The 18,123-nt window shown below is 38.3% G+C and overlaps 1 protein-coding gene across 4 annotated transcripts in view; it reads left to right on the top strand.

Annotated features, from left to right (window-relative positions):
- The window catches only part of Dmxl1 (Dmx like 1), a 136,132-nt gene that overhangs the window by 41,567 nt on the left and 76,442 nt on the right, over nt 1-18,123 (top strand). For all 4 annotated transcript variants that reach the window (XM_040741836.1, XM_040741835.1, XM_040741834.1 and 1 more), the window contains exons 14-18: nt 2,337-2,426; nt 2,505-2,607; nt 9,402-9,521; nt 9,878-10,099; nt 15,878-17,560. In XM_040741836.1, the coding sequence (XP_040597770.1) occupies nt 2,337-2,426; nt 2,505-2,607; nt 9,402-9,521; nt 9,878-10,099; nt 15,878-17,560 (2,218 nt within the window). The remainder of the gene's footprint in view (nt 1-2,336; nt 2,427-2,504; nt 2,608-9,401; nt 9,522-9,877; nt 10,100-15,877; nt 17,561-18,123) is intronic.

Here is an 18,123-nt window from a genome sequence, read left to right as displayed (position 1 = left end):
TCTTAGGGTCTTCCTTGTTTCTTAGCTTCTCTGTAACCCATTTTTTTTTAAACCTGCATTCTTTTTTGTGGCTGCATTACCTTTACTTTGTAATGTCCATGTTGCTTCCTCTGCATCTTCCTGGCAACTCCGCCTTCTTCCCATCATTCTCTCTGCCCTGAAAATCCTGCCTAGCTATTGGCCATTAAACTAGTCACAGTGACATATCTTCATAGTATAAAGAAATATTCCACAAGAAACCATTGAAAGTTGTGCTCATGTGATAATAATTTGATTTAGGTTTTTTAATAGGTCATTATGACAACTGTAGTGCCACTACATGCCTAAAAGTAGAATGAGACAGACCGATTTAAAAAACTATAACGCTAGTCCAGGAGAAAGATAAAGAGCCACAAATGGTAATGAAGGTTAATGTTAGAAATGCTGAAAAGTGGCCAAATTTTAAATGTATTTTGCATATAAGTAGTTACAATTGGGCAGGATTTGAGATGAGAAAAAAGATGACTGCCATAATTTGTGTGAGCCTCATCATTGCTATGGTTGAAATAAGGAAGAATGTACAACTAGCAGGTTTGGAAGAATAGGGGAATTTAAGATCCCTGCTTTGCACATACTCATTTTGAGATGTCTGTTTGACATCTGAGAGTTCCAATAAAGTTACCTTTGGGTTTTAGAAGAAGGTGTTAACTGAAGATGTAAAATAAGTAGCTGAGGTCAGGCATGATGGCAAATGCCTTTCTTGGAGGGAGAGACAGGCAGATCTCTGTGAATTCCAAGCCATTTTGGTCTACATAGTGAGTTGCAGAATAGCCAGGGCTGTGTAGAGAGACCCCTATCTGAAAACAAAACAGCAACAATAATAATAATGAGTACTGACAAATTTAAAGTTGCAGAGGTAGCTGTGATTGTAAAAGGAGGGACTATAGTTAGAAAAAAATAAGTGATAGAAGTATTGAATAGTACAGTATTATATTATAAAATACATTTTATATGGTATTTTATAGAAGCTCAATGAAGTATTCCTAGGAGAGAGTGATGGCTAGGATTGAAAAGTCAAGTATGTGAAGACTGAGAAATGAGCACTGAATTTCATAGTATACGAGGACATAAGTGACTCAGTACCTTAGCATATTTGGGTTAAGGAGGTGGCTCAGTGGGCATAGTGCTTGCTGCACAAGCCTGACCAAGAAACCACATAAAAGCTGGGCTCTGCGGTGCATGTGTATTAGAAACCTGCTAGCCAGTTAGTGTGGCATACAAGTAAGGTGAACGACAAGGGCTAATACCCAAGGTTGCCCTCCTACCTCCATAAGCATTCTGTAGCACAGGAGTGTTGGCTCTTGCTGGCTGTCTCTGTCACTTTGTGTGTGTCTCCCCTTGCCTCCCCCTACCTTTTACATAGGTACACACACATGCTCACAATTACCCCCCAAAAAAAAAAATTGGAGTGGTGGGGAAGGGAACTGGAGAGATCAGTCAGCAGTTAAGAACACTTGCTGCTCTTGTAAGGGCCCTAGTTTAGTTCCCAGTACTTGGATCACAACCACTTGTAGATATAGCTCCAGGGTATTTAACACCTACAGTCTGCAGGTAGCTGCATTCACATGCAAATACCCATATATACATACACATAAATTTTAAAACTTTAAATTCAGTCCTTTTAAAAAATAGGCCTATAGAAACAAGATGTCAACTTTAAACCATTAGCTCAATCTTCTCCACCTCAAAATTAATGTTTTAACTACATTGAGTTAAACACACACACACACACACAGAGAGAGAGAGAGAGAGAGAGAGAGAGAGAGAGAGAGAGAGAGAGAGAGAGAGAGAGAGAGAGAGAGACTTGAAATTCAAGTAGAGTGTTTGTCAAGGTAAAGAAACTATCCTTATAATGGCTCATAAGGAGACTCTTAGACAGGGGGTGAGGTGATGTAGCTCAGTGAAAGATCATATATTTAGCATCCACAGGGCCTTGGGTTTCATTCTTAGCATAACAACAAAATAAATACAATACTCTGAAATATTGATATTTTAAAATCGTTGCTTAGAGTATATCCAGAAAATTGAAGGCAGTCTTTGACTTTGGTTGGTATAAAATGTTTTCTCCCTAAATTACCAAGCATCACCTTTTTTTTTTTTTTTTAAATACCTTTGTACCTACTGAGCTGTGTTTCTGTGTAATTTCTATTAAGGTAAAATCCTATAATATTTGTAAGTTGAAAGAAACTATATTTAGACTTAATTGAATTTGTTATTTATCTTAATTATGGTTGAAATATTTTATATTTGGTTTAAGTTACTTTTGAATTTGTTTACTAACGGAATCCCCCCCCCAGAAATATGTTGGTGAAGTGTTTAACATCGTCAGTCAGCAATCAACAGCCAGGCCAGGTTGCATTATTGCATTAGATCCCATTACCAAACTTGTAAGTATTATTTTTCTGCTGTTTAGCATTTGGTAAATGACATATATGTCAATTTATGTTGGTATTTATTTATCTCAGCATGGCAGAAAAACCCAGTTGCTTCATGTTTTTCAAGAAGATTTCATTTTGAATAACCTTGAGAAGAAAAGTCTGGGAAAAAATAACATTTTGTTGGATCCAGGTAAGGAAAAATTTGATGTGATGAGAAACACTATGCTGCTTATGTATGTCACATAGTTTATAAAGATAAATTAATGCATCTCAAGTTGTACTTTAGATTGATTGTTTTAAACATTAATACTGTTATCTCTTCTGTTTATGGATGAAATTCCCTGCTCATGGTATCCTGTTGCCTTCTGATTTACTTGAATATAGAAATATGCCCTTCTTGTAGCATATCTTTTTATTCTTAAACAGGAAATAGACAAAAACAACACAAATTAAAGCAAATTCACTGTTTCTTCAGTTGTATGTTACTTTGCTCTTAGTTCCTCCCTGCTGCCTGGTCTCCTTCTAAGACTTTTTTTTAACTGACATGGCATTTGAGCACGCTAAGCCAGAGTTCTACAATTGAGCCATACCCTCATGTTGCATGTTACTTTAAATATACAATAGGTGGAATTTGTTATTACCATGTGAGTGAATGAGTGTTCTTTTTTTGTTCTTTTTTATTTTTATGTACATTGTCTTTTTTTATCCTGCATGTGTGTCTCTGTGAGGGTGTCAGATTACCTGGAACTGGAGTTACTGACAGCCGAGATTTGCTGTGTGGGTGCTGGGATTTGAACCAGGGTCCTCTGGAAGAGCAGTCAGTGCTCTTAATCACTGAGCCATCTCTCCAGCCCGAGTGAGTGCTCTTTACATGAATGTATTGATTTGAAAAATGTGGACACTTGTATAACATGAAAAATATAAACCCAGAGACAGATATTGGGGTTCAGGCTTCAAGCTGAAGATCAGAGAAGAAAAGCAGCCAAGCCAGTAGATCTTAATCTCTACTAAGCTGAAATGGCAATCCTGTCTTCACAAATCCGCAGAGGCAAAAAGCTCTCAGTTCCTGTGTCCTCCTCCTTATATTCTTTTCTCTGCCCAGCCATATCACTTCTGTCTTCATCTCCCTGGGATCAAGTTCTGGGATCAAAGGCATGAGCTCTGTTACTCTTCACTCTTGTGTAGTTCAGGGTGGCCTTGAACTCAGAGAGATCCATCTGCCTGTCTCCTGAGTCCTGGGATTAAAGGTGTATGCCACCACTCCCTAGTTTCTATAGCTAGCTTTGCTTTCTGATACTTCAGGCAATTTTTAGTAAATAATAAATATCACCACACTTGATTTTCTGTAAGAATTAAATATTTAAAATGGTAATGTAATAACCATTTAAAATGTCTTAATTAATATAAATATGTGCATAATAAAATATTTGTAATACAGGTTTATTTTAATTAAGTTCTACCACCTAACTTTATTGTTAACTTGCATGAAAGAAAGCTGAAAAAAAAAAACAGAGCTAAAAATAATTGGTTATCAGTTTTAATTACCGGGGCAAACCAAATGGGGTAATTTCTGTTCTGAGGATTAAAATTCAGGCTGGAGAGATGGCTAGGTGGTTAAGAGCATTAGTTGTCCTTCCAGAGGACCTCAGTTCAATTCCCAGCAACCACATGGCAGCTAACAACTGTCTGTACTTCCAAGATCTGACACCCTCACACAGACATACCTGTAGGCAAAATGCCAGTATATATAATATAAGAATAAATAAATTATAAAAAAAAAACTAAAATCCAGTAAGCAGTTACAATATGTCAGTCAAGTCAGTTACTAAGTCTCAGCATTAGTTACATTATTTATTTGTTCAAGATTTTTTCTTACAAGCATATTCTTCTGCATTTCCTACTTCTCTTCTGAGAAGTAGTCCTTAGAGTTCTGCACTTTAATATTGGTAGTTTTTTACTGTGGTTTCAGTTAACTTTTCATCATTTTCCTTGAGATTTCATGAACTATGAAAATACACTTTTCTTCATGTGCTTTTGTAATTCTAGACATCCTAGCCATATGCTAAAAATGAGAAGAATAAAGGGGTGGCAAGATGGTTTAGGCAGTAAAATGCTTGTAATATAGCATGAAGGATCGATCTGAGGTTGATCTTTAGAATCCATGTTAAAAAAGTTGGACACAGCACATTTGTGGTCCCAATGTTTCAGAGACAGACACAGACTGAAGTGAGACACCCTGTGTCAAATACAAAGTCGAGAGTGATTATGGAAGAGGTGCAGCATCAACCTCTGACCTCAACACACTTCACATGCTTTGAGCGCACAAAGATGACAAGTTTAAGATAAGGATTACAGAAATGAAACATTTTTCTGTATGATATTAAGGATGTTAATATTGTTAATTTTTTGGAGCATGAAGATTTTACTATAGATTGAGAGAAAATCAACAGAGCAGGCAAGCTGTAAGTAAGTCTTGGTGTCTGCTAGGAGGAGGGAGAAGAAAAAGAGGGGAGAAATGCGTGCCTTTTAAAGTTAGTATCTGAGAAAGCTAGCAGGGTCAGCCATGGAGAACAAGTACCACATGGCAGTCGTGGGAGCAGCTTCAGGAAAAGTCAAAAGTAGTCCACAGTGTCAAGGACGTATGTCCCTACTTTGACCATTATTTGAAGAAAAGAATAGAAAGCTTCTCATTATTGTCTGCACTAGTTTGGGTATTGATTTGTTATTTTTTCCAGTGTCTTAAGGTTCATTATCAAGTTGTTTATTAAAATCTCTGGTTATTTTTTAATGTAGTAGGCCTTTACAGTTGTAATGTCCAACTTAGAACTGATTTCATCTTCTTAGATTCAGCTTTTAATTTTTCATTTTCATTTCATCTTAGAAGACTTTTATTTTCTTCTTGAGCTTTGTAATGATCCATTCATCATTCAGTAGCTTACTATTTAATATTCATGAGTTTATATGTTTTCTCTTAGCGATTTCCAGCTTTATCTCATGTGGCAGAATACAGGGTGTTGTTTGAATTATCCTCCATTTGTAAAGACTTATTTTGTGTCTTAAAATGTGAACCAATTTAGAGCAGTTCCAATGGTGTATTGAGAAGAATCTGTATTGATGTTTGAGTAGAATGTTCTGTATATTAGGACAGGTTTACAATTGTGGTATTTCAGGCTTTTAAACAAATCAGTCCAAGCTCTTCCTGATTTTCTGGTTGGGGTTGAAGAGTCACCAGTTACTCTGATCAGCCTGCTTTTGCATGTCATTTTTGGCCCTTCCTTTTCATAACTGTGTATATCATTAGGAGGAATGGATGCTGAAAAGAGAAAGGAAGAAAAATAAATAATGAGAGTAAAATAGTCATGTACAAAGCCATACTATATTGTCTTTTGTTGTTTTGAGACCAGGTGTCCTGAAACTTGTTGTGTAGATGAGGCTGGCCTTGAACTTAGATCCACCTGCCTAGGACTCCTGAATGCTGGAATTAAAGATGTTGCACCATCATGCCAGACTCCCTATTATATTTATAAAGATAAGAAATAGTTGTAGGGAAGATATGGAGCTATAAGAAAATGCTTTCTCTCCCTGGCCCTTGTCTGCATTATACTCTGTGGATTTTAGGGTCCTGATTGCTTATGGTTTCCCCCTCACCTTGCGTGTGTATGGAGTTTTCTGTTCAGTGGGCTGTGGCTCTCCTAGATTGTCTCTCCCTTTTGCCATTGTTGCCTTCCCACAGAGTTGTAGAGGTGATAACTTGCAGGGCCTACGGCACTGTTTCTAGCTTGTGTTTAGCTCTGATAGCTTTGCCTTTTCTGACTTGGGGCACTGAGAGCAGTTTCTGAGAACACCTTTTATGAAATCTCTATTAACACCACTTTTGTGTATTTCCTGTTGGATTCCTTTCGCCAGGTTTGCCTGTAATAAAATGTTGCTATGGTGGCAACAGTTGCTTGGCTTCAGTTGCAGCATCAAGTTCAGTCTCATGGTAGAGGAAGTTCATGATCTAATGGTTGAAGATGTGTGTTGGCTCTAGATCAGATCAGTTCAGAGTCTGGAGAAGTAGGTGGTAGAGTAGTCAAATATTCCTGTTCTTGCTTCTGATACAATTGTCAGGCACTGGTTCTGCCACTGGAGCTGCAGCTTGTGAGTGGCACGGGCAGCTCTCCTGCTTATGACCTCAAGGTTCTTCCACCCTTCTCAGGCATAGAGGGATTGGTGGGAAGGCATCTCTTCCCTGCCCATAACAGATGAGGCGTGGGGCCAGATCTCTCATGCTCACATTCTTGAGCATCTTACCTGTGCCCATCAACAGGGTCAGCTCTGCTGTGCTGCCCGGATGAGGTCCAGGGCCCACTTTCCCCAGTGTTGCAGCTGATGAAGGGGAAAGTCAGCTTCCTTTATAGTTGGAGGCAGTAGGTGGGGGAGGGCATCTTTCCCTCACTCCCACCACCACTCTGCAGGTGAGGTTAGACATTACCAGCAGTCCTCTCTCACACCCTCAGGGCTGGTGTCTACCGGGTCAACTTTACTGTGCTGCCCAGGCAAGTCATATGGTCTGTTCTCCCAAGTGGTACAAGCTGGTAAGGGATTGGCGTTCAACTTTTTGAATATGTGCTTTTCTGTGATTTTATATTATTCCGTGTGTGTGTGTGTGTGTGTGTGTGTGTGTGTGTGTGTGTGTGTGTGTGTGTGTGTGTGTTGTTGTTATTGTTTCTAGGTGACCACCAGGGAGACAGACCCACTAAACTATAAAAGCAAGGTTTTATTGGTCATGCAACCATGACAGGGACCCCGTCTGACTAGCCTACACAGCAATCTCCAGAGGGAGTGAGGTTCTCTATCTACTGCTAGGTTTTAAAGACAAAAGTTGCAGGATTACATCAGTAGGTATGGGTTGGTTTCTGACTGGTTGGAAACAATTAGGAGAATTTCTCAAAGTCATATTTTGGTATGAAATACCTGTATACCATTATTTTCTTTGGTCAGTGCTGAGAGGGAACATTCTGTGGTTTCTGTGGCTTTGTCTTGTTACTTGCAGGTGACCTATTGTACATAGATGCCAGTAGTTTTTAGAGCTGTATCCTGGAGACTACAGGGGAGATTTTGGTCCCCCCTGGAGTTTCTTTTGTGGCCAAATAGTTCCCAGGAACCAAGCATCTAGGAGGCTGGGGTGGGGAGTGGAGTGTCTGGAGTTTCTTTGTGTTCAGTTTTAACCCTAGGCTCCAGAAGTCCAGAGGATCTGGAGTTTGCTTCTGTCAGTGGCCTACGTGTCTTTTCTGCAGCCTGTCATGGCTGCTAAAGCAGGAGCTAAGTGAGGGTCTGGTCCCTTTATCCCTAGAAGTGAAGCCTTTGAGTTTAGTTTACTCCTTTCGTATGTGTATGTGTGAGAGAGAGGGGGAAAGGGAAAGAGACAGAGAGAGAGAGAGACAGAAAGAAAGACAGAGAGTGGGAAGGAGATTGAAGACTGATCCAGGATGTAATGTTAAGCAAGATTTTTATCAATGAACTTTACCTGCAGCTTCTTTTATTTTGAGGAAGGGTCTTGCCCAGGCTGCCCTTGATTTTGGGATCAGTCTGCATCAGCTGCCCAAGTAGCTAAGGTTACTAATACTGGCACCCATTTCTGACTGTGTTAATTTTTGTTTAGGTAATTTTGTATATATGAAGAAATCTTGGACTAAAATCAAAAGAGGCAATAATGATCTACTGGTCTAATTTTAGATCTAATGATCTAAATTAGATCTAATTTAGATCTAATGATCTAAAATTATGATAATTTTAGAAAGATGCATTTAGTTACTTATTTCATCATATTTTATGCTATTTACACTATGCAATATGAACTAAGAGGGATTTTGTTCTTCCTTTTTTTTGTTATTGTTGTTCATCTATATTTGTGTTCTTGTGTAAATGCAGGTGTGCGTATGCCAGGGATTATGCATGTGGAGGTCAAATACAACGTTTGGGGTTTAGGTCTTGCCTCCTCTTTTGGACAGAGTCTCATTTGTTTTTTCTGCTGTTGCTAGTTGGAATGTGAGCATCCAGGCAAGTCTCTTATTTCTGTGCAGAACTCTTATCATCAGGCTTGTGAGGCAAGCAGTTCTAGGTCAGCTAGGACCAATGAGGTTGATAGGTCAGACTGCCCTCCCTCCCTCCCTCCGTCCCTCCCTCCGTCCCTTCCCTGCAAGCATGTGTATGTGTGGCAGACACACATTTTATGTGTGTTAAACATAAAAGAAATATTTCCTTGACTGTGTTTTATTATAAAGACTTAACATTTTTGTACGGAACCTTGGAAGGTACGCATGACATTGTTCTTCCTCCCCACCCCAGACAGAGTTTGTCTGTGTAGCCCTGGCCATTCTGGAACTGTCCTCGAACTTGGAGATCTCCTGTCTCTGCCTCTCAAGTGCTGGGATCAAAGGCTTGTGCTACCACCCAGCTACCTTGGAAGTTTGTTTTTTTGGTTTTGGTTTTTCGAGACAGGGTTTCTCTATATTGTTTTAGAGGCTGTCCTGGAATTAGCTCTATAGACCAGGCTGACCTCGAACTCACGGAGATCCGCCTGCCTCTGCCTCCTGAGTGCTGGGATTAAAGGCGTGCACCACCAACACCCGGCCTCCTTGGAAGGTTTTAATAACACAATTTTCAATGTGATATATTGGCCTAAAGTACCATGTTATATAGTTCATCTCTTTAGCAGTGTCCTGCTTACTAGGATTTCACTGTGAACAGTTAATGGTTAAGGTTAAAATATTTCAAATTCAACACTTAAAATTTAGACATTGAAAATGAAATTTACACACAGCATGTATATAATTAAAATGTCAAGATATTGCAAAGTCATGTACTATCACCACGGAATACAGCTCCTTGCACTTTTTAAGTGTTTTTCTCTAAAAAAAATGAAAATCTACTTTAATTAACTTGGTATATTTAGTATACTATCTCATTCATGCTAACGAAAAATATCCCTGATATCAACAGGCAATTCACCTCATGGATTTTCTGAAAAGTTCTACCTGGTTGTAATAGAGTGCACTCAAGACAACCGTTCATTGTTACAAATGTGGGATTTACACTTAAAGTCCATTCCTGTCTCTCTGGGTAAGTCTACTTACATATTAGCTATACAAAATATGGTTTTATTCGCTTTATAAATATGTATATAGTTACTTGATCATATCATCCTTTTCCCCTCTAACACTTCTTTGTGCTATTATCCTTTCTTAAACCTATGTCTCCTTTTCCATTTTTTAGAATTAGATTTTGAAACCACTCTTTTGTAGTGGTGATAGTTATAGTTTATTTAGAATGCCAAAAACAAAATTACTTTCTCACTTTCTTCTTGTACATAATGTCTACAATCTTATATTTCAGCTGTGTATTTAAAAGTAATAATTACAAAACTTACTTCTATAAGCTTCTCTCCCAGTCTTTGGTTCTGGTTTTTTCCTTTACAGATGAAAGAACAGACACAAAACTATCAGAAGCTGTTTGGCTACCAGAAGAGCATTATTCCTCTTCTCCAGAGAGGATCCTATCTCCGTTTTCACAGAGATTCCAGGCTTGCAGAGCAAACCTTCAGAGCACCAGCAAGCTGTCCCTGTTCTCTGAAATGGTGTACAGTAAAGAGATGGATCTGCCAGAAGGTGTGGAGATAATCAGTGTTAAGCCTTCAGCAGGTATGTAAGATATACAGTAGACCAAGCCAACTTTGTAAGGCTTGAGTGTTTCTAAAAGTAAATACTGCAACTCACTCTGAAATACACGTAAAGTAGAAATTGAAATATACTGAGAACCTGAAATTGAAGGTTTAAATTTCTTACTGTTTTCAAGTTATGTGACATTTTTCAGTGAACTCTTATTGTAAATATTGATTTTTTTAATGCTATTTTTGGATAGACATGTTATCTACTCACTGCTTGAGCTCAATACCCAAAAAGCAACCTAAGAAAGGTTTATTTTGGCTCCCCTTTCCAAAGTAGAGTAGCATGACAGGAGCTTGAACTAGCTGCTCACATTGTGCTTGCAAAAAAAATCAGAAAGCCATACATGGAAACTCGTGCTCAACTCACTTTATTCTCTGTCTTTTCTCTTGCCATTATAAAACACCGTTGACCAAGGCAACTTATAAAAGAAAGCATTTAATCGGGCTTACAGTTGTAGAGAGTTAAAAGTCCATCATGGCAGGGTGGCAAGGCAGTAAGGCAGCAAGCAGCAGGCTGGCTGGAACAGCAACTAAGAGTTTGTAGTTCAAAAGTCAGAAAATACTATACTGGGAATGGTGCACGTTGAGAAAACCTCACAGCCTTGCCCTCTGTGACATACCTCCTCCAACAAGGCCATTCCTCCTAAACAGTCATACCCACTGGGAACCAAACATTCAAATGCGGATCATTCTTACTAAAACCACCACACTCTTTCATTCAGTCCTAGACTCTAACCCTTGGAATTATGTTGCCATGTTTAGAATGGGTCCTCCCCCCACCATTAACTCAACCTAGAAAATCCCTCAAAGATTTGCCCAGAGCTTTGTTTCCATGGTAATTCTAAATCCCTCAAGTTGAAAAAATCCAACTATCGCATTAAGCAATGTGAAAGTTTATAGAATACAGGCAATAACAAGTTTTACCTTATTTGCCAACTGTTTTAGTATTTACAGTAGTTTCCTGGAGCCATTTACTAAGGCAGACAGGACAGAGTTCCTGTGTTATATTATCACACTTATTTCGAGGTAGTGGTTTTGAGAGTGCAATTTCCAGACCAGGAGCAGCAGCGTACTGTTTACTTGTAGAAGTGAAGTTACTGATTTGTGTACAGTGACTTAGTGTCCAATGATCTGATCTAATAAGCCTTCCCAGTATTTCACATACACGTATCAAGAACACAGGACAAAGTACAAAGCCTCTTTATTTTTGGACTTTTAAAAAAAATTGGAGTTTCTTTAATTGATCTCAAACTTCCTAACTCAGTCCTCTTATTCAGCCTCCAAGTGCAGGGGCTGTAATCACTTCAAACTCTACTCTCAAACTCCTGTCTATTAAACCTCCAGATTCTTACGAAAGTGTGACTCTTGATTACAAACTCTAGGTTAGAGGCCATCAAGTACAGTGTAGCCAGCACTCCAGTGCTTCTTGACATAGAATCGATGTGCTAAGGTTCTAAGAATACAACATCCATGGTTTTAGTCACTTTCTTTCATATTCATACTCAGAATATGTTTTTGTTCTATGCTGCTTCTCATTCTCTTGACTGTTTGCTTAAAATACAAATACTGTTATGAGGTACTTAATCATTTTTGAAAGGTGAAAGTTTTAGGAGTTGGGGTTATTAACAATATTTTGACTAATTTTTATATTCTGTTTCCATATATGAAAGCATTAGTGTAAGGAAAGTTAAAAGTGGAATAAGTGTAATTTTAGTGTTGATAGAATTCTGTTACTGGCCACAACAAATAGGTCTTCATTGTCAAAGTCCAATTACAGTAAAATAGAAAAATGGAGACAGCAAAAGTACTTATTAGGACAACTTTTAGGCCCAATTTAGAAGTCATATGGAAAAACAGGATTTGTTTTATTTCATAAAAATAGTAGCATGCAGTCAAATGTGGTGGCTTGTTCCTATAATCCCATATTTAGAAGGCAAAAGCTGAATTTCTGCAACTTCAGTGCCATTCTGGTCTACATTAGCAAATTCCAGGCCCTTGAGTTTTATAATGAGACTTTATTAAAAATAAAAAGGTGTTTGGGAGCCATATAATGAAAACTTTTTTTGTAGTGTGATTTTTATTTATCCATTTAGTTAGTTCTCTTGGAAAGGATTAAAAATTATTTTATTCAGCTCAAAGAAATTTATAGCCCTAATGTAACATTACATTTTTTTAAGGCTTTACAATACCATGACTGTTAAGAGGCCTGTTGATGGTTCAGTGGGTAAAGGCGTTTGCTGGTAGGCCTGCCAGTCAAGAGTTAATCTGAGTTAGATTCCCAGGACCCACATCCAGCATCTTCCCTCAGTCACTTTCTATCTTTTTTTTTTGTTTGTTTTTTGTTTTACGAGACAGGGTTTCTCTGTATTGTTTTGGAGGCTGTCGGTCCAGCCTGGCCTCGAACTCACAGAGATCCGCCTGCCTCTGCCTCCCGAGCGCTGGGATTAAAGGAGTGCACCACCACCGCTCTGCTCTATCTTTTTTTAAAGATGTATTTTTAATTATGTGTATATTTGTGGGGTATGCGCATGTGAATGTAGGTGTCTATGAAGACCAGCCCGATCCTCTGAAGCTAGTGTTTCAAGTGGTTGTAAGCTCCTTAACTTGGGTGCTGAGAATCAAACTTAGGTCCTCTGTAAGAGTAGTATGAGGTCTTAACTGCTGAACTATCTCTCTAGCCTTCCATCTTTATTTTTTGAGGCAAAGTCTCTCACTCTACCTGAAGCTCATTACTTTAGCCATGCTGACCAGCTGGTGAGTTTCAGGAATCTACCTCTTCCTGCCCAGTCTACCTCTTCTACCTCATTAAGCTCAGGAGCTTCTAGTCCTAGTATTTTTCTTTTTATCCCAATTTTATTCTTGATAATTTCATTTGTATACAATGAGATATGATCAAATACAATCCCTGTTTTCCTCCTTCAACTCCATCTATCTCCACACCAACATTTCCCCTTCCTATTACATGTCCCTTTTTTCAATGTTTTTTAAATAATCACTTAGTCCAGTTAGTGATCCCCATATGTGCATACATATGGGGTATTGGAATCCTGTCAAGGGCCGCATCCTCAAAAAAGAATGTTTCTCTGTCCTTCAGAAACTTACTACTTACAGCTCCTCAGTAATGAGTGGTACCTGGGTACCATCTACCCATTTATGCCAGAATTTTGGCTGATTTGATTTTGTGCAAGTAACCACAGCTGCTTGAGTCCATGAGTGTAATAACCTTGTCATATTCAGAAGGTACTATTGTACAGAACTCCCCATCCTCCCGCTAACTCTTAGATTCTGTCTGTCTTCTCTTCAGTGGTATTACCTGAGCTGGGAAGAGGGGAGTTGGTAACATGTATCTCATTTAGGGCTTAGTACTCAGTTTCTTACCAGCTCTTGAACCATCGACTGCCATCCACTGCAAAAAGAGGTGTCTCTGATCAAGGGGTACAGCAGCTTAGCTCATAGATATAAACATAAAGACTGAGAGGGAAATTTGATAGCATGAACATTTAGCAAAATAGTAGTAATAGATACTACTCATGGTCTTCTGACTAGGACTATAGTACATGGCATGAAATTTCCTCTTGTAGAGCAGGGTTCAAATCCAATCAGTAAGCATTTAGTTACCCTCCAACAGTAATGCCACTATTGCACAAACTGGCATATTTTGTTTGATAGGTCTGTATCATCACATGTATGATTCAGAACTGGGTAAGACCATTAATGTCTTTTCTCACCCAGCCTCCTGCATAGCTTGTTCCCATTGTGCAAGCTCACTACCATGGAGGAAATTTCCTGAACAGTTTGAATTTCATTTCTCTGTATCCTGCAGCCAGTGTGTATAGTCTTCAACAATAGAGTGACACAATTTAGTTGTGGGTAATCAAAGGCAATGGCAGTATCCTGTATTGTTTGTAGATCTCTAGGACTTCTCTGATCAATAACCCATAGGATGGTATACCATACCTGGCTCTGTCATTTATTCTGGGAGTGATACTGTCTAAATATGTAGGATAATTCCATTTAAACTCTTTTAAATTTGTTTTTTTTTCTGTTAACTTCCCAATTGAAGGTTGTGTTTCATGCCAAGCTTTTTACATGGGTTCTGAATATCCAACCTCAGATCCTTGTACTTGTGCATTGGGCTCTGAATCAACTGAGCTATCTCTCCCAGTCTCGTTACCTATGTTTCACGAATTTTCACAGCACATAGTCATACCCTTTTGTCTGCTGTTGGATGTATTTGATTTTATCCTACAGTAGCACAGTTGAGTAGTTGTAATAGAGATCCTATATCTGCCAAAGCCTGAATTATTTATCAATATCCCCTTAAATTTGACAACCTGTTTTGGGGAACTAATAGTATATATTATTAGCATAAATATTAAGAAGACAGTTTAATGCTATGTCAGTTTAAATAATATCCAGTTTTCCACTAGGGAGAAAACCACCATGGGTTTTTGATGTGGTTTACAGTATTAGTAAGAGAAGCCTCTGTTTCTGGTGATTAGTGGTCATTGTAGACACATGTCTGCACAAAGTGCTGATAGAAGATACTTATCTTCTTCCCTCTAAAGCTCAGAGAAAATTACAGAAAAGGGGTAATAAGATATAAAAACTAGCAAATAGGCCAGGAAATGCCATTTTTCTGGGCAAGAGAAATTCATAGCAACTGCAGGTGCCTGCAAGGATTTTGTATATGAGTGAGCCTGCCATCATTCAAGCATGGATGGAGGAGGGACTCAGGTTTCCCAGCCTCTCACTGCTGAACTATTTGCTGTTGATAGATTCAGAAAGAGGAAATGCTATTTATTGCCTTCAGCAGGTTTCAATGAGTAGTTACAATCAACTAGTGACACAAATGACCTTGTTTAAGCTATATAGTCCGAAAACAAAACAGAAAATCATGAACTCTAGTGGAGGTGGGTGGGTGATGGGAGGGAGAAAAGGGAAGGTGAGGAGGGAGAATTAATTTTAAAAAATCTATAAGGGGACCTAAGCTTGGGCTGTCATACTTGTATTGAAAAATATGAAGAAAATGGACCTAGAGAATCTTGACAGATTTTTAAAAATATTGTTATTTTAAAATGAGATACATAGTTATAAAACTAGCAAATGATGGGTGCAGAATCAGGATACTAACTGTCATTAATCCTTTATACTACAATTGTTCAATTTAGTTAGAGCGCATTTAATGCGGACTGTTAGGACTTTAACCTATAAAATGTAAACTAGCAAATGATGGGTGCAGAATCAGGATACTAACTGTCATTAATCCTTTATACTGCAATTGTTCAATTTAGTTAGAGCGCATTTAATGCGGACTGTTAGGACTTTAACCTACAAAATGTAAGAATTGAAATACTTTTTTAATTCTAGTATTCCTCTTTATATTTAACTCTCTCTCTCTCTCTCTCTCTCTCTCTCTCTCTCTCTCTCTCTCTCTCTCTCTCTCTCTCTCTCTGTGTGTGTGTGTGTGTGTGTGTGTGTGTGTGTGTGTGTGTGTGTGTGTGTGTGTGTGTGTTTGGGTATGTGCATGAACACATATATGGAACCTGAGACAACTGAGTTAGTCTATTCTTTTCTTCCAGCCCTGTAGTATGTAGCTTATTGGGGTCATTAAAAGCCTGATCATGAGGCTTAAACTAAATACAGGTTTTCATGTTCTTAACAGTAGTTTTCAGCAAAACAGCTAAAACTTTTAACACATAGAAAATATAAGTAATCATTAAAAAATGTTAATGGCTTATTTTCTTTTTAGGACACCTGAGTTCATCTTCCATATATCCTGCATGCAGTGCCCCTTATTTATTGGCAACTTCATGCTCAGATGATAAAGTAAGATTTTGGCGATGCAGAGTAACAGATGGAGAATCGGCTACATCAAAGAATGGAAAAATAGATCTTGTGTATGTTTGGGAAGAATGGCCATTACTCATTGAAGATGGACTTCAGAGCAATAGTAGTATAACTGTACCTGGTAGGCCTGTAGAAGTGAGCTGTGCACATACTAATCGTTTAGCAGTAGCTTATAAGCAGCCTGCATCTAATAGTAAATCTCAGGAATTTGTGATGCATGTAAGTATTTTTGAATGTGAGTCTACAGGAGGTTCATGTTGGGTCCTTGAACAGACAATTCATTTAGACGAGTTAAGTACAGTGTTGGATTCTGGCATTAGTATTGATAGCAATTTAGTGGCCTATAATAAACAAGAGACATATTTATTCAGTAAAGGAAGTATTACATCAAATACAAAACATTTGGTTCACTTAGATTGGATGTCTAGAGAAGATGGTTCTCATATCTTGACTGTAGGAATTGGCTCAAAACTTTTTATGTATGGACCCCTGGCTGGCAAGGTACAAGAACAAACTGGTAAGGAGAACCAGGCATTTCCTCTCTGGGAGAGTACTAAAATTGTGCCTCTTTCTAAATTTGTACTATTACGAAGTGTGGACTTGGTTTCTTCTGTAGAAGGTGCCCCACCTTTTCCTGTTTCTTTATCATGGGTTCGGGATGGCATCCTTGTGGTAGGAATGGATTGTGAAATGCATGTATATTCCCAATGGCAGCCATCTTATAAACAAGAACCTGTTACAACAGATTCATACAATGGAAGCACTCCATCTATAGTAAATTTAATAAAACAAAGTAACTCATCAAGTTCTGGACTACATCCTCCAAAGAAAACCCTTACTCGATCCATGACCAGTCTTGCACAGAAAATCTGTGGAAAGAAAACTATGTTTGACCCGTCAGTGGATATGGAAGATTCTGGTCTTTTTGAAGCAGCTCATGTACTTTCTCCAACTTTACCTCAGTACCATCCCTTGCAACTTTTGGAACTCATGGATCTTGGCAAAGTCCGGAGAGCCAAGGCTATCTTATCACATCTTGTCAAATGCATTGCTGGGGAAGTTGTGGCTCTGAATGAAACTGAATCCAATCATGAGCGCCGCCTTAGGTCTCTCACCATCAGTGCTAGCGGGAGCACCACCAGAGACCCTCAGGCCTTCAACAAAACTGAAAACACAGATTACACAGAGATAGACTCTGTCCCTCCACTTCCTTTATATGCCTTACTTGCAGCGGATGATGATAGCTATTGCTCATCTTTGGAAAAGTTTAGTAATGAAAGTTCCTCAAGTAAAAAAAACCATGTATCAAAAGAAAGTTATGATGAGCTTTTCCAGACTTCAGTCCTGATGTCTGATAGTCACATGTTAGAGACAGATGAAGAAAATACGAAGCCTAGAGTTATTGACCTTTCTCAATACAGTCCAACTTACTTTGGTCCTGAGCATGCGCAAGTTCTTTCTGGCCATTTACTGCATTCTAGTTTACCAGGGCTCACCCGGATGGAACAAATGTTTTTGATGGCCTTAGCAGATACAATTGCAACTACAAGCACTGATATTGGAGAAAGCAGGGACAGAAGTCAAGGTAAAAGTAAATTCTGTACAAGGTGGGAGGAAATAAAGATAATTTTACTTATTTTTATAGAAAATGATCCTATGTATTTTTTAATAAAAATGATATGAGGGCCTTTTAAAAAAGTTACTACAAAAATTCATGTTTTACAATCATACCAGTCATCATTAATAATTGTCTACACAGTACAAAAGATCCAACTGAACCCCTATGAGCTTAGCAAAAGTACATATTTTAAATAGCTGAGATTGTTTCCGTTTTTTCCTTTTGTGGGAATATTATTCACTGTAAAATATTACAGTATAATTCAGGATTTTTCAAAACTTAGCATTATTGTGTACTCCTGCCTATAATAACAGATACAAAGACAAAAGAATTAGGTCTTTTCATTCCTGAGAGAACTTTTTTTAAAAAAAATTCTAAGCTATGAACACAAAGTCTGAAATTAGCAAGTCCATTATTTTAAGCCAGATATATTGCTTAGTAGGATTCACCGTTCAAGTAAGCTTTGGAAGAAAATAAGGATTAAATTTGGCAGAAAAGGTTTTAAATTAACAAAAATTAGTTTATACTTT

The sequence above is a fragment of the Mesocricetus auratus genome, unplaced genomic scaffold, assembly GCF_017639785.1.
Source record: "Mesocricetus auratus isolate SY011 unplaced genomic scaffold, BCM_Maur_2.0 Super-Scaffold_6730, whole genome shotgun sequence".
Taxonomy (NCBI): Eukaryota; Metazoa; Chordata; class Mammalia; order Rodentia; family Cricetidae; genus Mesocricetus; species Mesocricetus auratus.
This window is presented reverse-complemented; position numbering and strand designations above follow the sequence as displayed.